Source organism: Pistacia vera, unplaced genomic scaffold (genome assembly GCF_008641045.1).
Source record: "Pistacia vera cultivar Batoury unplaced genomic scaffold, PisVer_v2 Contig48, whole genome shotgun sequence".
Taxonomy (NCBI): domain Eukaryota; kingdom Viridiplantae; phylum Streptophyta; class Magnoliopsida; order Sapindales; family Anacardiaceae; genus Pistacia; species Pistacia vera.
In genome coordinates this window covers 277604-296539 of record NW_022196312.1, presented here as the reverse complement: position 1 = coordinate 296539, position 18936 = coordinate 277604, and the positions used below count along the sequence as shown (strand labels likewise).

The window sequence follows — 18936 nt, the reverse complement described above, 5'->3', positions numbered from 1 at the left end:
ATCTTTAATTTCTTAATGGAGACTGAACACATATTTATAAAATCCCTGCTGTAAAACAATTGGCTAAGTGCGCTGCCGCCTGACTTTTAAGTTTCTTGTAAGACTTTTGTTTTCGTTTTTGTTTTTTTTTAAATTATTATTATGATAAAGTGGGCTCAAGCCTAAAAACTAGCTCACGTTGGACGTGCACAGCTAAGTCCAAACCCAAGACCCACCTCCTTCACACTCAACATGTCACACCAAGTCCAATCCCATAACCCACCATCACCCCAAGCAGGGACATAGCCAAAAATAAAATATAGAGGGGTCAAAGTTGGAAGAATAATACAATTTTAAATTAAAATAAGCATATGTAAGACCATCTCCAACTTATTGCACCAAATTGGTGTGATTTTTTGTATGAAACACTATTGCATCTCTAACCCACTATTACACCAAAAAGAATATTTCTTAGAATATTTTTTTCTTTTTCTTTTATTGTAATAATCAATAATTAATCTATTTCACTCATTATTTTTGTATATATTAATTAAATATTGTGAATGATATTTTTATTAAATAATAATTACTTTTAAAATTATACTAATTTAATATAATTAAGCATTTATTTAATCAAATAAACATTACATTTAATATAGAAAAACATTACATCTAATATAAAATGGTACCAACATAAATTTAAGGTTTTATAAATATTAACATTGTTAAGGTGTCACTCTCATAATGTTTAGGGGAATACTATTTCTTCCATGAAAGAAACTATTTTTCCGAAAACCTTGTCAACAACACATAAGTCTCCTGTAATTTCTTGGAATGTCAAAGTTACAAAATCCTTATAAGTTTAGCTATGTCTTTAAAGTTGAGCATTCAAACTTTTTTCTGGGAAGCATTTCGAAGAAATTGCAGACATATATATGTTGACTTCAAAGTATTAATATGTGGGTTAATAACAATAATTCCCCTTAGGTTTAACCAACTAGTAAAAACCCCCCTTTAGTGATAGAAAATAACATAAATCCCCTATTTTTTTTAGCGTTAAAATAAATGGCAGAGGGGTATTTAAGTAAATATTCATTAACCTATCGTATTGTAAATTCTAAAAAAAGAGTTCAATAACGGCTAACTAAAGGTAGGAGGATTTTTATCATTTCTAAAATCTCAAGGGAACCTTGTTTGTTGATTAAACCTCAGGGGGTTAAAGAAAAAAAACCACTTAATCAATCTAGTGTAAACAAAATAATCAGAGATTAGAATTAGAGGTTTAACATCTTGACAATTGATGACATGTTTGACTAGGGTTTTGATAGATAATAAAAAAAAAATGCTTAGCCATCTATATGGGTAAATGTTATTATTCTTTTAGTTATGTAACATTGAAGGACATTTGATGGAGAGAGAACTTTGGCGATATGGAATTATAGACAAGTGGGTGTGTATATATATATAGATTGTCTAAATATTGTTTTGATTGATTTGAAGTATTTAATTTGTGAAAAGTTGGTTTGGGTGATCTGAGAGACTCAAGATTCCTAGAGGAGTGTGAGTATTCAGAAATGTTTCGAAAGATTCCAATTTTTGAAAACAGAATTAATATGGAGATCAATATGAACTGCATAGAAATCTAAATCCCGAAATACAACCAAATGAGTTCTAAAAGCATAAATACATAAAATTAAAGTTCTAAACTAGGGTTTTGAAAAAATCTAGTTACAAAAACATAGTATCATCAGAGTGCACTAAAGTTTGTAAAACATGCTGATGTTCATGCATCGATGCCAACCTAGAGTGTAGAGTATGCTCCGCACGAACCCAGTCTACAATCTTGACGAGGGAGGACATAAAACAGTGAGCTAGGGAGCCCAATAAGTGGATAATACATTTTATATTAAAAGCCACACAACACCAATCCATCACACGATACAACATTAATCACGATATAATATTTCCAGATGCCATGGAATCACATACCAAAATCATATAAAACAAATCAATCACCACCACTATACCAGTAACCAAGGACCTAAGTCATAACTTTCACGAGTCTGTCCCAACATAGACATGTAGTTACACCACCCACAGTCTAACCTCGGGGTGGTACCACCCATTGTCTATCCTCAGGGTGTACCATCCACAATCTATCCTTGGGATGGTATAATCAACACTAGATAACCATAATCGACCATAGTCTACCCTCAAGGTGTCATGATATGGTATCAAATGGAATCTCATCCACGGTCTACCCTTGGGGTGTCAAAATCCCACACCGACCAATACCCGCCTGGTGTTATCCCGCCTAAAGCTCATTAGATGTCTATCCTGTCTTGTTAGGATATCATAATCGTTCGATAAGATAGACTATCTCAATACACTCATGAAGCTAAATATAATCTGCTAGCTAATGATTGGAGGGGACGAGTACTATGAAAGGTGGTCTCAATCCGAAGGATGCATCCACACACACACATGGCATCCAAATATCGAAACACATAATGAATCATGTTTAAATCCTTACAAACAACCCCCAAAATTATAACTTCCAAACATGATAGTTACACCCCTTATTCCAGAATGCATAATAAACTAGTAAACTCCAACAATAAATAAATTTAAACATTCCAATTTCCAGCAAGAATATTCCGAAGCATATAACCTTCAAATACCCGAAATGCATGCCTATATTTCATTCCAAAACACACATAATATCTTCATAACCCAGGCAACTCATATACCCAACAAGCAGCCAGCATACACCACAAACTTAAATATATTAACAAATATAGCTTAGATCCACTCATATGAAAACTGGAGATGCATGGGCTGTGAATGGGTTTACTATTCCACTCACCTCTCAGCTCTGCACTCTGCTCCACTCTTCTCTTCTGATCCTAGCATCAAGAACAACAATGGTTAGTTTTTCTCTTGGATTGATTAAGAAATGAGAGATCTACCTCCCAAGTTGCATGCATGAATTACTAGAACTTGGGTTACAATCGGTCTGCTCTTCTTTTCTCATCTCCTACTCTATTTCATTTCATCTCCTCAATTTCTCTCTCACTCTACCATTTTCGACCGAACCCATTCTCCTCATCTCCTCCATTTTCAGCCAAACCGGGCTGCATGAACAATATATTTAATTTTTTTCCTCGAAATTTAGTTGCACCCATCCTCTTGCGCTCTAACATTTACGAAAACCAAAAATTGTACATAAATAATAATAAATGCCCTCTCTCATTTCCCTTCAACCACAAATAGAAGATAGTACATAAAGCACTTAGAACCTCTGTGAAAAGAGAAGTGGTTCTCTGTTGTAAAGATGGACTATCGATCATATTATTGTTTCTAAACTCAATATGCTTTACATCGAAAGATGAATAAACTAGTATTCAAAAGATATTTAAGGGCACAAACAAAATATAAAGAAAAAGTCTCGTAATTTTACAGAGAACGAAAACTTTGTAAACACTTTATTGTGTGAAACGAAATGGTACACGTCTATTGAGAAAGTGACAACATCAATAAACTATCTAGCAGAGCATAAACTATTCTCAAAGGAAGTAGTTAATTCACCGTGAACAAAATTAGTCTCTTCAATATTGATATGGTGCATACTTGAACCGCATCTCGAAGCTCTCATGATCTCAACCAATTCGATTACTACCTCTCTCATTGAAGGCCTATTTTTCCCATTTAAGTCCAGATATTTTCTTGCGAGACTGGCAATTGTTGCGATCTTCTTTTTTACCTTCTTTCATAACTCGAGCATCAAGGATTTCAAATAGACAATTCTCTTTCATGGCACGTAGAAAATATGTGGCAAGACTTCTATCTTCCTCAATATCAGTTGAATGAATTGACTTTTGTCCAGTTAAAAGTTCTGCAAGAATTACTCCAAAACTATAAACAACACTTTTCTCAGTAAATTAACTCGATCGGAAATACTCAGGATCAAGGTACCCAAAGGTCCCTTTTACTTGAGTGGTCAAATGAGTTTGATCAATTGCAATAGATCTTGAAATTCTAAAATCCGACAATTTTACTCGAAATTTTTCATCCAAAAGTATGTTTGTGGACTTAATATCTCTATGATATATAGGTATGTAAGCAGCTGAATGCAAATAGGTTAGCACACTCGAAACTTCAAAGGCAATTAGTAATCGTAGTTCCCATGTGAATGGAAACTCCTCATTTTGGTTATGTAAATATTGAAAGAGATTTCCATTAGAAACAAACTCATAGACTAAAGAGGCACTTCTGTTTCCAAGCAACACCCTACTAGTTTAACTACATTTCTGTGACTAATTTGTGATAGTAATATAACCTCATTAATGAATTCTTCAATTTTACTTTCATCCACTATCTTGGACTTCTTAATAGCTACAATTCTTCCTTCTGACAACATCCCTTTATACACAGTGCCTTGACCACCTTCAACAAGAACTCGATTGGCATGATAATTGTCCGTGGCTTTTTCCAGTTCCTTCGAGGTAAACAATTTTGTTTTCTCAACGTTCCCACCATTTCTTGTAAATAACTTCTGCTTCATTTTGATTGCTTTCCATTTTTGTATGAACTCGTACAACCACCATGTTACAATGATAAGTAACACCATTCCAAGCCTAGCACTGAAACTTGCACAATTCAAGGAAAAGAAATACATCATAAATATTCACGAGTTTTGCGTCAATGGTACTAAATAAATGTAAAGTATGTTGAAATTGATACCTATACTGATTAAATATTTGACTGGAGTTTTTTTAATAAATATATCATGAGAACTTCGTGAACGAAAGCACCATGTTTCTTCATCTTCACTTTGATAAGGTTCATAACCATAAGGACATTCGGAGCAATCGCTATCGTTCTTCGAAACACAAAGCAAGCCACCTACACAAAGTTGAAAAAAAAAAAAATTTACAAGTAAATGACGATGGCTATAAACGTAATTAATAGAGTACCTCTACCTTCGCATCCTACATGGCTGTCTGATCTCTGACTATCGCAAAGACAAAAATAGTCTGAGTTTTATTGTATTACACAGTAATCCTCTTTGTTGCAATTTGTTTTGTGTGACTTATAGAGTTCCACACATGAACCTCCATATTTTCTCCATTCCAGAATTGCCGGAACAACTTCTTTATGTTTCAAAACATAAGGGTTTTTTAGGTAGTTTGACTCAAGCCAAGCTTTATGAACTATGAAGGCAGAACTGCATTCCTTGGGAAAACTTTTAGAATAAATTTCTGATATGTTTACGTTTTAAACCTTACGGTTTCGAGGAAGGGTGCATAGGAAATCACAGCAATCAAGATATTTTGTAGGATCACAAGTACAAAAAGAGTGACAGTGACTCAGGGTTGAATCTTTCTGATTGAGATTGAGGTAGTTTTCGCAACCAATGGTAGTGAATATATTGTCTGTATTCGGAAAAGAAAACTGGCTTCCAGATAGGTTGATGCTTGAATTGCAGGGGAAGTTGATGATTATAGAGGAAGAAGAACGAAGAATTCTGGTTAATTCTAGATGGACGCTGTTTAGGAAAGCCCTTGGAGAGCCAGAAGAGTTGTCGTAAGTTACTTCAAACCACTTATTGAGGTAGCAGCCTTCACCGATTCCTAAAGGGTATGATAGTTTGACATTGCCACAGCTATTTGGACATAAAATTTGTGATGCTTCGATTTGCCAAAGTAAGAGAATGATGTGAAACATTAACACCAGACGATGAGGATGAACAGCCATTATTGATTATCTTTAATTTCTTAATGGAAGTTTAATAGAGATTGAACACGTATTTATAAAATCCCTGCTGTAAAACAATTGGCTAAGTGCGCTGCCGCCTGACTTTTAAGTTTCTTGTAAGACTTGTTTTTGCTTTTGATTTTGTTTTTTTTTTTTATTATTATTATTATTATGGTTTTGGGCTATAGGATTTCTTTTAAGTTACTAATTCCTTATTGGGTTGGGCTTAGGAATAGGAATCTGTGTAAAACTAGGTTTAATCTCTTAAATCTAGTATATAAACATACTTTTCTCTTGTTATGGGGGTGATAGCAAATCATAGGACAATTCATTCAGTGTAAACGAGAAAGGTGAGACATATTGAAGTAATATTGACTCAGCTAGACGTAGCCCACATTGGGTGAACCAGGGTAAATCGCGCGTGTTATTTTCTTTGTTTACTGTTTGATTTGTTTTACTGTTATATTTTGTTCCTGTTGTTGCCTCTATTTCGTTCAAAAACTAGCTCACATTCGGTGTGCATGGTCAGGTCCAAACCCAAGATCCACCTCTTTCACACTCAACGTGTCACACCAAGTCCAAACCCATGACCCACCATCACCCCTAGCAAAGACATAGCTAGAAATAAAATGTAGGGGGGTTCAAGTTGGAAGAGTAATACAATTTTAAATTAAAATAAGCATACGTAAGGGGGTTAAAGTTGGAAAAATAATACAATTTTAAATTAAAATAAGCATTTGTATGGATAAAGAATTAGAAATAAAAGAATAGGTATTACTTGACCAATATAACATGTATCAGTATAACTTGACAAATTGAAAGAACAATACAATTAACAGTACAAATATAAAATATATTAGTATTACTTGACAAATTGAAAAAAAATAGGCTTGTCGGCTTGATAGGTGAGAGAATATTGTATTTGTGTGGATAAGAATAAGAAATTTAGGAAAAATTTTGAAACCTAAGTAGTTGAATCACTTATGGGCAATAAAGAAAGACGGGTCTAGGAAGTAGAGGAAAAGAGGTTTGGTTTTGACAGCCCAAAAAGAAAAAAAGTGACTTAACTTATTTGATGGATTTGAGTTTTTTTGTAAATTATTTTTCATTTAAGGGTAAATTTGTAAAACTAGTAAAAATATTTCCAAACTTAAGGAGGGTCACAGCTCTTGAATTCTGTCATTGATTTCTTTGCCCCACCCTCACCTTTCTCGTCCACAAAGCCATGTATTTGATCAGTGAGAAGAATTAATAGTTGCAGAAGTCTTTGGAGTCGGTGCAAATGCAGAAGAAATTGTTTTGAATTTGATAATATAGACTAGGAAAACCTGGGATATATATATAATATAGGGATAACTGGTTTAAACTTTCCAATGTACGAGTTGATCGTGTTAATAACCATTAGACTAAATATAATGTTGAGTTCAAACCCGTAAATTGGTTACACTTTTATATGTAACGTTGTAAAACTAGTAAAAATATATCCAACTTAAGGAAGGTCAACTGGCCCTCCTTGACCACCCCTCCCTCCCTCCTGGCCCCAAACCCACCTCCCTCACACTCTATATGTCACGCCAGGGTCCAAACCCAGGAAACGTGCAAATTGTGGCTAGGTCCAAATCCAAGACCCACCATCACAAACGTGGCTCTCTTATACTATGATAAATGAGGTCGGGTAAAACTCACTCCTAAAAGCTAGCTCAAGAGAGAGGAATTCAACCACAATATACATCATAACAATCTATACAAATAACAATGGAATAATTTAACTTCTACATTCTAAGACCAAATTCTGAATGGGAAATTAAAATTAATAGTAAAATGTGAACAGATAAAAGTTTTCTTTTGGGAAAATAAATATTAAATGTGAAGAGATAAAATCCTCTTTGGGAAAATTGTAAATTGTTTATTGTCACATGGGCCAGCACTTGATGAATGTGAACTCTCTAATTTCTATATATAAAAGAGATACTAATCACTTATTCATATCTCAAATGTCAAAGGTCAATAACATATAAAATACCCAAACTATACGATGTTAATAAAATATTATACAAAATCATGAAACACGTTTGCTAACTTGGTTAATAGATAATATGTCGTGCGTGCAATAGTCAAAAAGAACTTCCCAAATCAAAAATCCAGGTTAAAGCAGCCACTAGACCCCCTGCAGTATGATATATAACAAAACACCCCCTAAAGTTTCTGAAAAAACAAAAAGTCACCCTACTATTAAACCATTAAATTTATACTGTTATGAGTTAGTAAATATTACTAAATTGCCCTTTTATCGTTTATTTTAACACCTAAAATTTAACAATAGAGATTCTTATTAGTTCATAACCCTAGAGTGATTTTTGTTAGTATCTCATATCTTAGGGCGATTATTTAGCCCATAAAATATTAAGGGTCCGTATTTGATTCTAGCTTGTGTTGTATTCGCTGCATGCAATATTAAAATTTTATCATTTGCCTAACTTTTCTTGATAATATTTATTTTATTAAACATATGCCCATAAACATGGAAAAGAAATATTGAAGTAAATTACCCTTAATCGCTTAAGCGATCCCGTCTATTTAGTCTTGGTGTACAGAGTGCATAGCAGATGGTTGCAGAGTTCAATTTTATATCAATATTATATTTTTTATATATTACTTTCTTGCCAAGAACTAACAAAAATAATAGAATAACAATATATCTTTCAGTTTTATGAACGATGTTGATCGACAAAGACCGAAGTGTTCTTTTTACATTCTATTGAATTGAAAATGATAATTAATAATAATAAAAAATGACTAAATATTAAATAAACATTACGGAATATACTTTCTTACTCTAACGTTCACAATATCAAAACATTCGATAAGCGATCGCTAATAAGTTATTAACCGATATATTAAGGGTTAGATAGATTTTTAAAAACATTTGCAAAGTCGCTTAAGCGATCTAGTGTATCGCTTAAGCGATCTGGTATAAATAAGCCTGATCGCTTAAGCGATCTACTGCCATATACCCGATTGCTTAAGCGATCTGCTGCCATATGTCAAACTTATACCAGATCGCTTAAGCGATTTGCTGCTATATACCAGACTTATACTAGATCGCTTAAGCGATCCATTAGCTTCAGAATACATTTTCAGTCATCTTCACCTATAATCGGTGCTACCACCCCTAGCTATGCATAATGCAAGAAAATCATCGAGGAAGGGTGCATAGGACATCACAGCAATCATCTTTTTGCGTAGGATCACAAGTACAAAAAGAGTGGTAGTGACTCAGGGCTGAATCTTTCTTATTGAGATTGATGTAGTTTTCGAAACCAATGGCAGTGAATATATTGTCTGTATTCGAAAAGGAAAACGGGCTTCCGGCCAGGTTGATGCTTGAATTGCGGAGGAAGTTGACGATTATAGAGGAAGAAGAATGAAGAATTCCAGTTAATTCTAGATGGACGCTGTTTAGGAAAGCCCGTGGAGAGCCAGAAGAGTTGTCGCAAGTTACTTCGAACCACTTATTGAGGTAGCAGCCTTCACCGATTCCCAAAGGGTATGATAGTTTGACATTGCCACAGCTATTTGGACATAAAATTTGTGATGCTTCGATTTGCCAAAGTAAGAGAATGATGTGAAACATTAACACCAGACGATAAGGATGAACAGCCATTATTGATTATCTTTAATTTCTTAATGGAAAATTAATGGAGATTGAACACATATTTATAAAATCCCTGCTGTAAAACAATTGGCTAAGTGCGCTGCCGCTTGACTTTTAAGTTTCTTGTAAGACTTCTGTTTTTGTTTTTGTTGTTATTATGATAAAGCAGGCTCAAGCTTAAAAACTAGCCGCATGCACAGCCAGGTCCAAACCCAAGATCCACGTCTTTCACACTCGACGTGTCACATCAGGTCCAAACCCATGACCCATCATCACCACAAGCAAAGACATAGCCACAAATAAAATGTTAGGGGTAAAAAATGAGAGAATAATATAATTTTAAATTAAAATAAGTTGTTATGCCCAGGAAAATAAAGGGCTGACGTGGGAAAGTCACGTAAAGGGTGACCTGCTCCCGTCAGAGCAACACGCACACGTCAGACCTGCCAAGTGATATGGAGCTCACACGCGTCCCTTTCCCTGCAATAAGTCGTGCGATGTCAGCTTGGGAAAAGGAAAATGGGACGTAAAGCCGGATTACATCCTGACAATCACACCAAACCATGGATTTAGTGATGATTATACGCTTCAGTTTGATATAAAATGAAGAAGACCCCTTCATTAGGGGGATTCGGCCATTTTTCATACAAAGAAATCTCTCTCCTGTAAACATTTTGACTCTTTTAACTTATGTAAGTCAGTCCGCAGTCGCGACCTGACCCACACTAACATCAATACAAATCAGTGGACGTAGGACTTGCTACCTCAGCATCCGAACCACTTAAAAACTCCCTTTGCATTTATTTCGCTTTATACACTCCACTTTCACGTGCATTTCAGAGTCAATCAACGTTATGCATGTGAGAATTCGTTGGTGCTCAAACTGAGCATCAACATAAGTATATATAAGAGGATTAAAGTTGAAAAAATAATACAATTTTAAATTAAAATAAGCATTTGTGTGGATAAAGAATCAAAAATAAAAGAATAAGTATTACTTGACCAATATAAAATGTATCAGTATAACCTGACAAATTAAAAGAACAATACAATTAACAATACAAATACAAAATATATTACTATTACCTGATAAATTGAAAAAAAAAAAAAAATTGGCTTATCGACTTGATAGGTGGGAGAAAATTGTATTTGTGTGGATAAGAATAAGAAATTTAGGAAAAAATTTGAAACCTAAGTTGTTGAATCAGTTATAGGCAATAAAGAAAGACCGGTCTAAGAAGTAGAGGAAAAGAGGTTTGGTTTTGACAGCCCAAAAAGAAAAAATGAGACTTAACTTATTTGATGGATTTGAGTTTTTTGTAAATTATTTCTCATTTAAGGGTAAATTTGTAAAACTAGTAAAAATATATTCCAACTTAAGGAAGGTCAACTGGCCCTCCTTGACCACCCCTCCCTCCCTTCCTGGCCCCAAGACCCACCTCCCTCACACTCTATATGTCACGCCAGGGTCCAAACCCAGGAAACGTGCAAATGTGGCTAGGTCCAAATCCAAGACCCACCATCACAAACGTGGCTCTCTTATACTATGATAAATGAGGTCGGGTAAAACTCACTCCTAAAAGCTAGCTCAAGAGAGGAGAGAATTCAACCACATATATACATCATAACAATCTATCAAATTAACAATGTGGAATAAATTTAACTTCTACATTCTAAGACCAAATTCTGAATGGGAAATTAAAATTAATAGTAAAATGTGAACAGATAAAAGTTTTCTTTTGGGAAAATAAATATTAAATGTGAAGAGATAAAATCCTCTTTGGGAAAATTGTAAATTGTTTATTGGTCACATGGGCTCAGCACTTGAGTGAATGTGAACTCTCTAATTTCTATATATAAAAGAGATACTAATCACTTATTCATATATCAAATGTCAAAGGTCAATAACATATAAAATAAGCCACAAACTATACGATGTTAATAAAATATTATACAAGAAATCATGAAACACGTTTTGCTAACTTGGTTAATAGATAATATGTCGGTGCGTGCAATAGTCAAAAAGAACTTCCCAAATGAACAAAATCCAGGTTAAAGCAGCCACTAGACCCCCCTGCAGTATGATATAATAACAAAACACCCCCTAAAGTTTCTGAAAAAACAAAAAGTCACCTACTATTAATAAACCATTAAAATTTATACTGTTATGAGTTAGTAAATATTACTAAATTGCCCTTTTATCGTTTATTTTAACACCTAAAATTTAACAATAAGAGGATTCTTATTAGTTCATAACCCTAGAGTGATTTTTGTTAGTATCTCATATCTTAGGGCGATTATTTAGCCCATAAAATATTAAGGGTCCGTTATTTGATTCCTAGCTTGTGTTGTATTCGCTGCATGCAATATTAAAATTTTATCATTTGCCTAACTTTCTTGAATAATATTTATGGGTCACAGCTCTTGAATTCCGTCATTGATTTCGTTGCCCCACCCTCACCTTTCTCATCCACAAAGCCATGTATTTGATCAGTGAGAAGAATTAATAGTTGCAGAAGTCTTTGGAGTCGGTGCTATGTTTTGAATTTGATAATATAGACTAGTAAAACCTGGGAGAGATATATAATATAATGATAACTGGTTTAAACTGTCCAATGTGCGAGTTGATCGTGTTAATGACTATTAGACTAAATATAATGTTGAGTTCAAACTTGTAAATTGGTTACATTTTTATAACCAATTTATGGATACGTATTCTTGAAGTAATTGGTTTGACTTTGAACCGATATGTTTATCATTTTGTTTACTATGAAATACATGTAACGAAAAATCCTGAATTGAAACTTTTTACATAAAAAATATTCTTTTAAACAAAGGTATTTGTGCTCAAACGGTCCGCGGCTCAAGATTTGCCTCCATGCAAAAAAAAAAAAAAAAATTTAGTAAAATACACAAATAAAATACTAAAATAGTGTTAAAATAAATAAATAAAAAGTGTCATCACCCAAGCCAACTTCTCGCAAATAAATTCAAATAAATCAAAACGATATTTAGGCAATCTATAAGCATTGCACTATATGTATTTATGGATGCATATTGTTGAAGTAGTCGGTTTGACTTTGAACCGATATGTTAATCATTCTGTTTACAATGAAATCCATGTAATGAAAAATCTTGAATTGAAACTTTCTACACCAAAAATATTCTTTTAAACGAGGGTATTTGTGCTCAGACGGTCCATGGCTCAAGATTTTCCTCCATGAAAAAAATTTAGTAAAATACATGAATAAAATACTAAAATAGTGTTAAAATAAATAAATAAAAATTGCGATCACCCAAACCAACTTCTCACAAATTAATTAATTCAAATCAGTCATATATATATACACCCACTTGTCTATAATTCCATATTGCCAAAGTTCTTTCTCCATCAAATTTCCTTCAATGTTTTTTTATAATCTATCAAAACCCTAATCAAACACGTCGTAAATTGTCAAGATCTTAAACCTCTAATTTTAATCTCTGATTATTTTGCTTACACTAGATTTGATTAAGTTGTTTTTTTTAACCCCCTGAGGTTTAATCAACAAACAAACGTTCCTTTGAGATTTCAGAAATAATAAAAATCCTCCTACCTTTAGTTAGCCGAACCCTTTTTTTTTTTAGAATTTATAATATGATAGGTTAATGAATATTTACTAAAACACCCCTCTGCCATTTATTTTAATGCCAAAAAAAAATAGGGGATTTATGTTATTTTCTATCACTATAGGGGGATTTCTATTGTTTGGCTATACCTAAGGGGAATTATTGTTATTAACCCACAGATTAATACTTTGAAGTCAACATATATATGTCTGCAATTTCTTCGAAATGCTTCCCAGAAAAAAGTTTGAATGTTCAACTTGAAAGACATAGCTAAACTTCAAGGTTTTTGTAACTTTGCCATTCCAACAAATTACAGGAGACTTATGTGTTGTTGACAAGGTTTTGGGAAAAAAAGTTTCTTCATATTGTACATAAAATAATATTAAGAGGAAGGCTTTGATTGATTTCCAATGTGAAAGCTCCAGGTTTCATGAAAGAAATAGTATTCCCCTAAACATTATGAGAGTGACACCTTAACAATGTTAATATTTATAAAACGTTAAATTTATGTTGAAAGACATGAATACANATATTTTTTTTTTTCTTTTTAATTATATATATTATATACGTGGCGGGGCGGGGGAAAGACATCACCCACCGCCGCTCCATCCTTGGGGATAGGGATTAAAATGCCCCCACCCTCGCCCCTATCCCCAAAAGAACTAGGGCTTCCCCGTCCCATATGGGGTGGGGCGGGAAGGGTTCCCCGAATTCCGAGGAACATTGCCATGCCTAGAGACAACCACAATTCTGCATTACCACAATTTATTAATAATGATATTGTTGAATTTCTAAAGAATGGATTAGTTTAGATTTCTCAGATTAGTTTAAAACTCATATAATTAAATACATTTATTTCTTAATATATGATTATTGCTGATCATATAGTAATAGCGATTTACATGCAAGTAAATTGTAGATTAAGCTGATTTTTTAAGTAACAAATTATTCAAGTTATAGGAAATCCATTTTTTTTTTTTTTTCTCCATATTTTATGTCATGGAAAACTTGGTTCCATAAACATCTCAAAATGATGCGCCATGAATCTCTGCATTTTCTCTTCATCAAGACCTATCAATGCGTTAATATTCTCCTTTCCGTTATCAGAAAGCAGAAGGACGAATTCTTCATTCCCACTCACCACTGGCCCTCCATGAACAGCCTTCCCGAACCCAAAATCAAGCTCACTAAAAGACAGTTTCCACCAAGCTGACACATAGAAGTTTCCATTACAGGTTCTCGGAATCCCTCTATAAACCTCCAACCAATCTATGGCCGATCTCACGTACTCGTCCGTCACTCTATCCCGGCCTTCTTTCATCTTTTCAACACAAAATGAAAACGGTTTCTCAGCCAGATCGGCTACTTTTGCAGTGGCAAATGCCGTAACGACACCGTTTCCTACAAAACCTTTTGGCAAAGGTGGTGATATTTTAGACCTTATGTCCACTGCAAAAAGAACCGATGAAAACTCATCTGGGTTTGTGTAAACCGCCTTTGTTCTTGCTCTCCATATGTGAGCTACAAGGACTTCAAAGGTTGAGCATGACTTGGTCATGGCTTTCTCTTTGAGGGCGTTGATCATTTGGGGAGTGAAAGAAACGAGTTTTTGAATGTATTTATCAGAGAATATTAATGGAGACGGGGATGCCTGATCCGGTGCAGTGAAACAAGAAGCCAGAGATGAACTAATCTCTTTCTGCGTTACATATTCGTTATGTATGAATTTGATTTGAGGTGGATCTCTTGCTTTTAAGCACGTTCGATCATTAAATAAAACTTGAGTTTGAAGGCCTTCACCTCTACAAATAGAGGCAAGATTCTCAAACATCTCACTTGCTGATCTTCCATCAAGTATCGCATGGTTTGTCACAAACCCAATTGAGAAGTCTCCACATGCAAACATGGTGACCTGCAAATGAATTAAATTATCAAAAATCAAAATCTTGCTTAAATGAGACCAATATTTAGTATTGGAAGAATAAACAGTGATTGCCTGGATAGTGAAAAGTGCTGTCTCTGCGAGACTTTTGTCTAGGCCAGGCCGATGAACAAAGTGGTGAAATGTAGTAGAATTTGGAACAGAAAGATCTCCAAGATCCTTTGACATAAGTTTTGATTTTGCAGCCACAAACAAGACTCCAGCGTTGTTGCATAGAATCTCTAACCTACTAGTTTCAAGGTTCATGTGAAGTCTTCCAGCCATGAAATAGTAAGGAACAAGAAGCACTTCAGCCACTGATTCCTTCACTCTTTCAACAATTTCGTGTGTTGATGAGGTCTTGTTTGGAGGAGAGTGAAAAAAGAAGAGTTTTTCAACAGGAAAAGTCACAGCTTGGTCAATGTTTGATAAGAAAATAGTCTGTATAGGATTTGGATTCTTGGGAGAAACCAAAACTACTGGTTCTTCCTTAGCCAAGTCTAGTTCATTCATGGGATCACTACTAGTAATTTCCATGGTGAAATAATGATGTAATGTAATTAGCATAGCATGGTTTTATTCGTATATATATACTAATTAAGGTGGATTAATTTTCTAAGAACTAGGAGTAGAGATTCTTGGTGAGAAAGGAATGGAGAATGGGGTGAATCCTAATTGATAGGCCAAGGAAGTTTTGTGTTTTGATAAAATAAGTAGAATTTCACCGTCCATGATTCCTAAAATGAAGGCATGGTAACTTCATTTTCTTGCTTTGATAACCTCTGTATTACGTTCGATGCACCAAAGAAGCTGCTTTGGGGGAAACAAAGAAGGGAGAGTTCAACATTTTTTGTAAAATTTTTCACCAAATTAAACGGAGAGGGCCAATGTTTTTGCAATATGTCTAACAATACTGTATATGTATAAAAGATGAGGGTCAAGGCTCCGTTTGGTTCATTATTCTGATACTTTTTAGAATAATAGTTTGAAAAAAGTAAAATTGGATGGGTATAACGATGTAAGATTTGAAAATTAACAAAAATATCTTCTATATTTATTTATTTACTAAACACCCCCATAATAAAATATTAAAAATTAATAAAAACACCCCCAATCCATTCATTAAATACGAATAGCCGGCCACCACTGCCGGAGGGTGGCCGGAGTCCTTGTATCAGTGCACGATCGGTTGGATCTAGCAGGTCGTGTGATGATATGACCTTTTTCTGTCAAATCTTGCCGCATTTGGTCGTCAACGACGGCCAAAGATACGGCCATCGTTGACGACTGGCTATGACCAAAGATCTGGCTGTTGACGGCTAGATCTTTGGCCGTAGATCTAACATTTTTCGACACACTATCGGCTAGATTTAGCCGGTAGTACGCCATTATACCAGATTCCGGCTAGCTTCCGGTGGTGGTGGCCAAAATCTGGTAAATGTGGGTTACTGGGGTGTTTTTGTAAATTTAAAAAAAAAAAAATTGGAAGTGTTTATTTAAATTAATAAATTTAAGTGGTTTAAAAGAAATTGAATAATATAGAAAAATATTTTGAAAATAAGAGAACCAAAGACCAATTTTTTATTTAACTTTATTAGAAAAACTAGAATAGTATTTTAAAGAGTATACCAAACGAAGCCTAAGAAACTGTAATTCATATTCACTTAATTTTTACATATTTATGAGGAACAAGAGCTACTGGATTTGGCCCGTCTGGTCATTGGGCTTCTAGTGTTGATCAAACATTAGACCAGGATGGGATTTTTGTCCATAACTGAGGCCTAGCTATGAGTAATCCATTACACCAAAATTCCTCCAATGGCACCAAATAACAGAAAACTACGGGAGACTTTGACGATCTTTTTTCTGTATTATACACATGCCAAAGAGGAGAATAAGAGAAAGAGTGATAGAAGATTCACCACACAGAGTTTCACCTTCTTCTTCTTCTTCTTCTTCTTCTTCGTTATTGTTTAGTATATAAGTAAGAAATATCATTCTAATCCAATGAGATGAATTATATGGTAATTAAATATGATATAAATGAAATTAATATTGAAATATTTTAATTACAGAATACTATATATGTATATTTATATACATTCTATTGNAACCAACCCCCTTAATGGTGAGGTTTTCTACATTTTATATCGAATGGAAGCGTGTAATCATCATTAAATCTATGGGTTGGTGTGATTGTCAGCACGTCATCCATCTTCACGTCCCGTTTTCCCTTTTTCCAAGCTGACTTTGCATGACTTGCTGCAGAGAGATGGACTTGTGTAAGCTCCATGTTTATTCGCAGGTCTGACGTGCGCACATTGTCCTGACAGGGGCAGGTTACTCCTGACGCGACTCCTTCCACGTCAGCTCTTTATTTTCCCGTGCATAACATATATATATATAAACCAAGGGTTAAAATTATATGGTAAAAGGAAATGCAAATATTAACCCTTTTGATTATTCTGGTCCTTTCTGGACATGTCTACGCTTCCCTCCAATCACTCTTCAAATACCAACCACAGTTCATATCACAAATAGCCATCCTTCTAATATAAAAAATAAAGCCATTCAAAACATAGCTTACAGAAACATAACTCTCTGAAACCCAAAGCAATTCCCACCCCAGCTGTCTTTATTCCCAGCATTTTTAAAGCACAAAACAACCATTTCACAACAGTATTCCGGCCGAGGAACATGTCTATGTACCTAACCAGCAACCTATTTATTGAAAACACATCTCAGTCTTTTCTTTAACATGCTGTCCAGTCAAGTATGCAGTATAATACCCAGCAATAATTTCATCAAAAACACAAGTCAAGCATCATCCTACCCAGCCGAGTGCATATAGTTACAATTAACAAACAAATGCATCCCACTTAAAAACTCAATCAAGCACTTCAAGGATTCATCCAAAAACATGTAAAAGAAAACAATTTAAGCAATCTTCACATCTAGCTCAAATATCATCAAAACATTAAATTGGGAAACCACTGTAACATGCAAGCATAGATCTGAAATTTTTAAGAAAAGTTTTCGTTTAATCCACTCACAAAAATTTCGGCTCAACCCAAAATGCCCAGTTGCCTCAAGCATCATCCCTCACCACCTAATAACCCAAATTGACAAAATTGAATTAGAATTGCACAAATTGAAGAAAATGGTGAAATGACTCACTCTAAAAACTACATGCATGATACAATTTCTACAAAGATTCGTGTGATCTCCCTTCATCTTTACTTGGCCAACACTTACCTCATTTTCTCTCCCTCATTTCCTTGCTTCTTTTTCTCTTCTTTTCCTTCTCTCGGCTTTCTTCTTCTATCGTTTTCGGCAAAACTGCCCCTTTCATATATTTCAAATTGAACTAATTTTCTTAAACTCCTGTCACATCAGCTTACTCTTCAAAAACCTCCAGACTTTGTCCTCTTGATACATGCAAACCCAGCCGCTTCCATTTACTTCATTTTCACCCCCAGCAAAACTTTGAAGAACTGACAGAACAGTCCCTTCTTAAGTTCTTATATACTAACCATACAAATAAAAATATGCATAATTATAAAAAGTTAGAATGGGGTTTTGCAATCACTGGCACCTTTAGTGTGCAAGAGGACTGAAAATTCAGGCATAAAAGAATTACAGAAAAGTGTTGATAGATTGCTGCAAAAATCTATTTCAGCACAATAAAATAGTTCCAGCATTTCCCCAAAAATGACAAAATCTTCTTTGTGAAAATGTATAAATGGGGACACCAATGAAGCCATGACAAATAAAGTGGAAATACGTTATTCTCAGCACAAATAATGCACACTTCTGAGAACTCAAAAGTAACATAATAAAGATATAAAGTAATACGATTTGCCAAAGTAAGAGAATGATATGAAACATTAACACCAGACGATGAGGATGAACAGCCATTATTGATTATCTTTAATTTCTTAATGGAAGTTTAATGGAGATTGAACACAAATTTATAAAATCCCTGCTGTAAAACAATTGGCTAAGTGCGCTGCCC

General features: G+C 34.4%; 1 protein-coding gene and 1 pseudogene across 1 annotated transcript; both read right to left on the bottom strand.

The window, feature by feature from the left end:
• Positions 1 to 3520: 3520 nt before the first annotated feature.
• On the bottom strand, positions 3521 to 4544 carry LOC116146612 (annotated as a pseudogene).
• A 9453-nt stretch (positions 4545 to 13997) lies between these two features.
• Positions 13998 to 15458, bottom strand: LOC116146611 (omega-hydroxypalmitate O-feruloyl transferase-like). The gene is made up of 2 exons (XM_031432025.1): positions 14997 to 15458; positions 13998 to 14912 (listed from the first exon to the last, which is right to left on the bottom strand). Exons 1-2 carry the CDS (start codon positions 15456 to 15458, stop codon positions 13998 to 14000), a joined length of 1377 nt encoding a protein of 458 aa, XP_031287885.1.
• Between the last annotated feature and the right edge of the window lie 3478 nt (positions 15459 to 18936).

Excerpts from the sequence above, each read along its gene's own strand:
- LOC116146611 (XM_031432025.1), bottom strand. The coding sequence starts at position 15,458 with ATGGAAATTACTAGTAGTGATCCCATGAATGAACTAGACTTGGCTAAG. Across the intron at positions 14,913-14,996 it reads CAGCACTTTTCACTATCCAG|GTCACCATGTTTGCATGTGG; the intron begins GCAATCACTGTT and ends ATTCATTTGCAG.